We start from the raw sequence: 5,503 nt of genomic DNA on the forward strand, positions 1-5,503 counted from the left end.
CTTCCGACCAACATGGAAGTTGCACCATAAAGTTTCAACCTGGTTTTCGACATGTGAAAATTCTTGAAGTGGTTTAACTTCAAGTGAAGTATACTCTTCTTTAGGTGGAGTATGATAGTTTTTTAAAAATATGATTGTCGGTGAAGACAATGTGAAAAATAGCTTCAAGTGACTATACTCTTTATGATGGAGTATGATTGTCGGTGAAGACAATAAAAACTTATGTATTATTTTCAATCAATGTGGAGATTGTTGGGGTTGATTGAAAATATACATGTTGAAGAAGTACCACATCGCTTAGTTATGTGAATGAAGAGAGAGTCCAAGGCTATATATAGGATACAAGTTCTCTGAAGTCCCACATTGCTCTATTTTGTGAAGGAAAAGGGATTCCAAGGCTATATATAGGATTAAAATTCTTGATTCCAAGATGTACCAGTCAAAAGCACTTTAAGTTTGTATTTGACTTTTTATTTTTCTCTTATACTCTTGGTTTAGAGTTTTGTGAAGGATAGTTGAATATCTTATTTGGAGAATGCGGGTGTATTATGGCCTTAGGATGGTTAAGGGTAGTCTATGTGTTGTAACAATTTTCAAATAGTATTATTCTCTAGTTGTCATTTCACAACGGACATGGTTTTTTCTCTGGTTTTGGAGTTTTCACGTTAATCTCTTATGTTGTTATTGTGTTCCTATTTTTCTATATGTGTTATTTGTTTTTTCCCAACAGTGATGACTATAAAAGAGATAAAGGATTTAGATAACATTAAGATTGAGGACTCGTAGAGTACCCTTGAAGCTTATGAAATGAAGGTAATAGAAAGAGAAAATGAGAAGCAAGATGAACATGCACTCTTAACAAAATTTAAGAGATATGAAGCAAGTAAAGATAAATAGAAGAAAAATAAAGGCAAGTAAACAAGATAAATAGATGGTTGAAGACAAACCTCAATCACCAAGCAAGAATGGAGGAGGAAGGTTTGTCAAGAACCAAAGTAAGAAAAAGAATTTTGATAAAAGGAACGTGCAATGTTAGAATTGTGAGAAACTAAGACGTTATGTTGATGAATGTTGGATATGCAAAAGGAGAAAGTCCAAGATTGGTGTAGAAGAAACCATGATAGCTCAAAAAAACTCTAGCTTAAACTCAAATAAAATTATGCGCATGGCTGCAATTAATACTAAGGCCTTAAATTCACAAACCTGGTATTTTGACACTGGTTGTAATAATCACATGACTAAAAATAAGGAGTGGTTATTTAATTTTGATGCAAGTAAGGTAACTAGTATCAAATTAACTAACAACAAATACATCCTAGCATAAGGTATGGGGTATGTGGATATACTCAGAAAAGATAGGAGTTAACCAAGTTGCATGTTGGTAAGAAGGATATTTATGTGATATGGGTGTTCAAACTCAAGGTAAATCCTAAGGGAAAGATCGTCAAGCAGGATGAAGGATTGGTTGCAAAGGGTTTGTTTGAAAAAATAAGGGATTGATTATGATAAAGTTTTCTCACTTGTGGCAAGACTGAAACAATTGAACTAGTAATTTCTTTGTCATGTAATAGAGGATGATCCTTATTCCACCTTGATGTTAAATCAGTTTTCCTTAATGGTCCTCTAGAATAAGAGGTGTTCATAGCGCAACATCCTAGTTTTAAAGTCAAAGGGAAAATAGATAGAGTGTAGAAACTGCACAAGGATTTGTATTGCCTAAAACAAGCTCCAATGGCCTTGAAAAAAATGATAGATAAATTATTCATGGAGAAAGGATTCAAAAAGTACAAATTTGAACATGAAGTCTATGTTAAAAGAAGAGAAGGGGTGAGTCTATTGAGCATTTGCCTTTATATATAAGACTTATTTATAACAGGAAATTGTGAGAAAGATATTGACCAGTTTAAAACCAAGATGAAGTTTTTATTTGAAATGAATGACCTTGGCAGCATAAATTACTTCCTTCGCATGGAATTCTTAAACACTTCAATGGGAATTATATTGCTTCAAGCAAAGTATGCAAATAAAATTTTGACAAAATCCAAGATGATGAGGCGTATTTTGACAAAATCCAAGATGATGAGGCGTAACTCTCCAATCACACCAGCAGTTTTCACCAGGCGGAATAATATTCAAGAAATAACATGAGCCGAAAGTTGAACACCATTCATGGGCATTTGGTCTAGTGGTATGATTCTCGCTTAGGGTGCGAGAGGTCCCGAGTTCAATTCTCGGAATGCCCCATTTTTTAAAAAATAATCATTTTATTTTAACTTTTGATTACCCCTAAACAAAAAATAAAATACTAATCATTTTAAATAAAAATGAATCCTTCTACATATTTCATTCATATACATAACAAGAACAAAAAAGAAAACACTTGAAAAAAGCTTAGGCTATTTAACATCACTGGAATCAAATGCTGGCACTTCATCAACTGTTTTTGATTCTGAAACTGGTTTCTCATTTGAACTACTACCTTTTGCATCAATGCTAAGAAAATCAGTCAAAGATTTCTTCACTCCTACACCTCTCTGAGGAGTTTTGCTCCCATTATTGATGACTGGAGACTTTCCTCCCTTTGAAGGACTAATCGCGTGCGCAGGAGAGCGTGTCGGCGTTCCGAAAGCTGATTTGTATGGAGTCGTTGGGACAGGCGCCGAGTATGGAAGTGAAATACTCTTGCGAGTAATTACACCGACTTTGGAGTGAGATGAGAATTGATCAGAGTTTTTTGTTAAGTCGTCTACGTAGAGAACGTCGTCGATTCGCGACACCATGTTAAATGCTAAACTCTCGAGGACTCGAGAGTAGCTCTCGAGAATGGCTTTTCCGACATCCTAAGACAACAGAAAATTTCATAGACTATTAAGTTCAAACTTGTAAATAATTTTTACATTGTTAATCAATCATAATCGGTAGATCATTAAAAAGAGTTATGGTTTTGAACACAACAACTACGAACCTTGTTGTATTGGATTTTGCTCATATCCAAAGCCGTTTGAGGGAGACCGGGAAAACGCTGCTTCAAGGAAAGAAGTAGCGTTTCCGCTCTATCTGCGAACAACTCCCTTTTGTCTGCATCGACCATTAGATCCTTGACCATTTCCCATGATGTTCTTGAACTTGATCTTCCGCTGACACTAGCAGGCTTTGAATTTGTCTTTTTACGCCATATATACATGGTAGCTTCTGCTCGATTTGCGATCTCTATAGCTTGATGTTCAGAAGATAAATCAAGGCAAGCTAGCAAACACTCGGGAGAAAAATGATCCGACGTGATATATCGATGAATAACATCGCCCAAACTGATTCTAGCATTCTGAAAGATAGTAAGTTGGATAAGCAATTTGATCATTATCTCATTTGTTTTCGCGATGTTAGAAAACTCTAATAGAATAAGGTTCGGTTCGCTCGTCATACCTTTGGAAGAGACTCTAAATAAGACTCGGGAATGTCCATTTCCGCTAAAGTAATACTGTTAATAGCCATGGCAGCTTTTAGTATTTGGCTCGTGCAATCGCGCTTGTGCTGCAATTGCTTTCTCGAATTCTCGTGTAGTCCACAAGACGGGACTCGAGGAACCGGAAGCCACCATTTCTCTTCTTGTCGCTGAAGCGCTTGCCTAAACGAGGACGGACTATTACCCGCATCTGGAGCTATAACACCTTGATCGACGTACCAAAACTCGGTATCAACAAAACTATCTTGAATTTCCTGCAAAAGTAAAAAGTACCACAATTTATAGTTTAGAATAGCTTCCTACTTGAAAATCGACTAATTAAGTAAACTCGACGTTGTGTAAATCTTACAAGAAGCATGTTATCTAATTTGCGCAGAGCTGGCAGATTGACATACAGATCCGAGCGTGGTCGACAAGTCATGACCTGACTCGCATTTAAGAAATATCGTTAAATGTGAACAAACTAAGTAATCATCATACACTATACAACTCCGCATTACCTCAAGCTTGCTTCCATCAGGAAATGTCTGCCAATTCGGAGTTAATTCAACGATATGATCACTAACCGAAAGAAGCCACTCCATCTCTCGTCGCCACATTGCTTTCTTCTCCGAACGCAGAGGCTCTAATCTCCAAAGTTGGCCAAATAGGGTAGCTGCATTTTCAGAAAAAAATTGAACAAAAACAATTGGAAATGAGAAAAATTGATTTGTCGGGTTTGGATGTTTTCGAGTAAAATTGATTTTAACTTGAAGCTAGAATTTTGAGCTCTCATCTCTACAATTAATTTTTAGCCTCAAATTAAATGTTCAACCAACTTTTACATGAATGTATTCAAACATGAATCACTTTATACTTTAACTAACTCTTAACCAGAATCAATTTTTTGAAGAATCAATTAACTCAAAATCAATTTTTGTCAAACTAAAACAAACAAACACTTAAAATAAAGTACAAAAATCAGATCAGAAGACAGAAACAGCTTCAGATTATTCATTATGCTTACCACATAGATTAGTTATTGCATTTGAGATAGCCAATGCTGTAGGGACCCCATTTCCACAACCTGACATATCTTCACCAAGTAACAATTTTGCAAACCTCTCCTTCATCATCTCAATTTCTACAAAAATAACAATCAAAACCAATTAACAAAAAAAAAAAACTTAAATTAAAAATTTCAAATTAGAGATTGTGATTAATGATTAATACCTGGTAATGCTGAAACTTGTTTCACAAATTCCTTTTCCACCAAATGTTTCTTCTTACCATCTTCACTTCCATGAGGACTATTACATGAAGGTGGTGAAGATGAATCTTCGTCAGTACTACTACTCTGACTATGTTCTTCCTCATTACCAATATTCTCAGATGACAAAAGATCAGAACTTGAACTACTCTCACAACAACCCTTTTCCTCAATCAAATCAGAAAAGGTTCCTTTTTTACAAGAACCCACATTTTCAGATAAACTCGAATCCTCCATTGCATATATGAGAGTTGAGTTAATCACCATACCATGATGATGATGATAGTGGATCTTTTTGAAACAAAACCCTTGCGAGGAGTGTGAGAGATGGACTCTGAAACAGAAGCTTTTGAGGGATTTGGAAAGCCAGAAAAGAAGAATGGAAAATGGGTTTGGGTTTGTGGAGGTTCTGAGACAGAAGAACGAGGTAGAATGTTTGAGATGTTGTTGGTTTTGTTTTCTCAGATGTTGTTGTTTGGTGGGAGTAGTATCCATAGGTTGTGAAACATTGTCTGGTAGTGAGAGAGAGAGTAAGCACAAATTGTGGGATACTCTTAGTTTGGTTACTTATATTTTAAGGGTAAAGTTCTTCTCCAACTACATGATGGATATTTTGTATTTTATTTTATATTTGGAATTTCCTTCAATTTCATAAAGTTACAATTATATTATGATTTTGTAAACAAACACAAAATTGTTTTTTTTTTATTTCTAAAAATTGATTTTAAGATTAATGAACATCACACATAAGCTATATAAGATGAGTTTAAAAGAAATAAAATTAAAAGTTG

The 5,503-nt window shown here is 35.1% G+C and overlaps 1 protein-coding gene and 1 non-coding gene across 2 annotated transcripts; one reads left to right on the plus strand and one right to left on the minus strand.

Moving 5' to 3' along the window:
* Positions 1 to 2,171: 2,171 nt before the first annotated feature.
* Positions 2,172 to 2,243, plus strand: TRNAP-AGG (transfer RNA proline (anticodon AGG)). Its single transcript has one exon. It is a non-coding gene; the product is annotated as a tRNA-Pro (tRNA).
* Positions 2,244 to 2,293: 50 nt separating this feature from the next.
* LOC127127537 (rop guanine nucleotide exchange factor 7) lies at positions 2,294 to 5,276 on the minus strand. The gene is made up of 7 exons (XM_051056740.1): positions 4,676 to 5,276; positions 4,470 to 4,586; positions 3,964 to 4,118; positions 3,813 to 3,887; positions 3,424 to 3,717; positions 2,966 to 3,322; positions 2,294 to 2,840 (listed from the first exon to the last, which is right to left on the minus strand). The coding sequence occupies exons 1-7, from the start codon at positions 5,205 to 5,207 to the stop codon at positions 2,397 to 2,399; spliced, it is 1,974 nt and encodes a 657-aa protein (XP_050912697.1). The 5' UTR covers positions 5,208 to 5,276; the 3' UTR covers positions 2,294 to 2,396.
* Between the last annotated feature and the right edge of the window lie 227 nt (positions 5,277 to 5,503).

The sequence above is a fragment of the Lathyrus oleraceus genome, chromosome 3, assembly GCF_024323335.1.
Source record: "Lathyrus oleraceus cultivar Zhongwan6 chromosome 3, CAAS_Psat_ZW6_1.0, whole genome shotgun sequence".
NCBI classification, from domain to species: domain Eukaryota; kingdom Viridiplantae; phylum Streptophyta; class Magnoliopsida; order Fabales; family Fabaceae; genus Lathyrus; species Lathyrus oleraceus.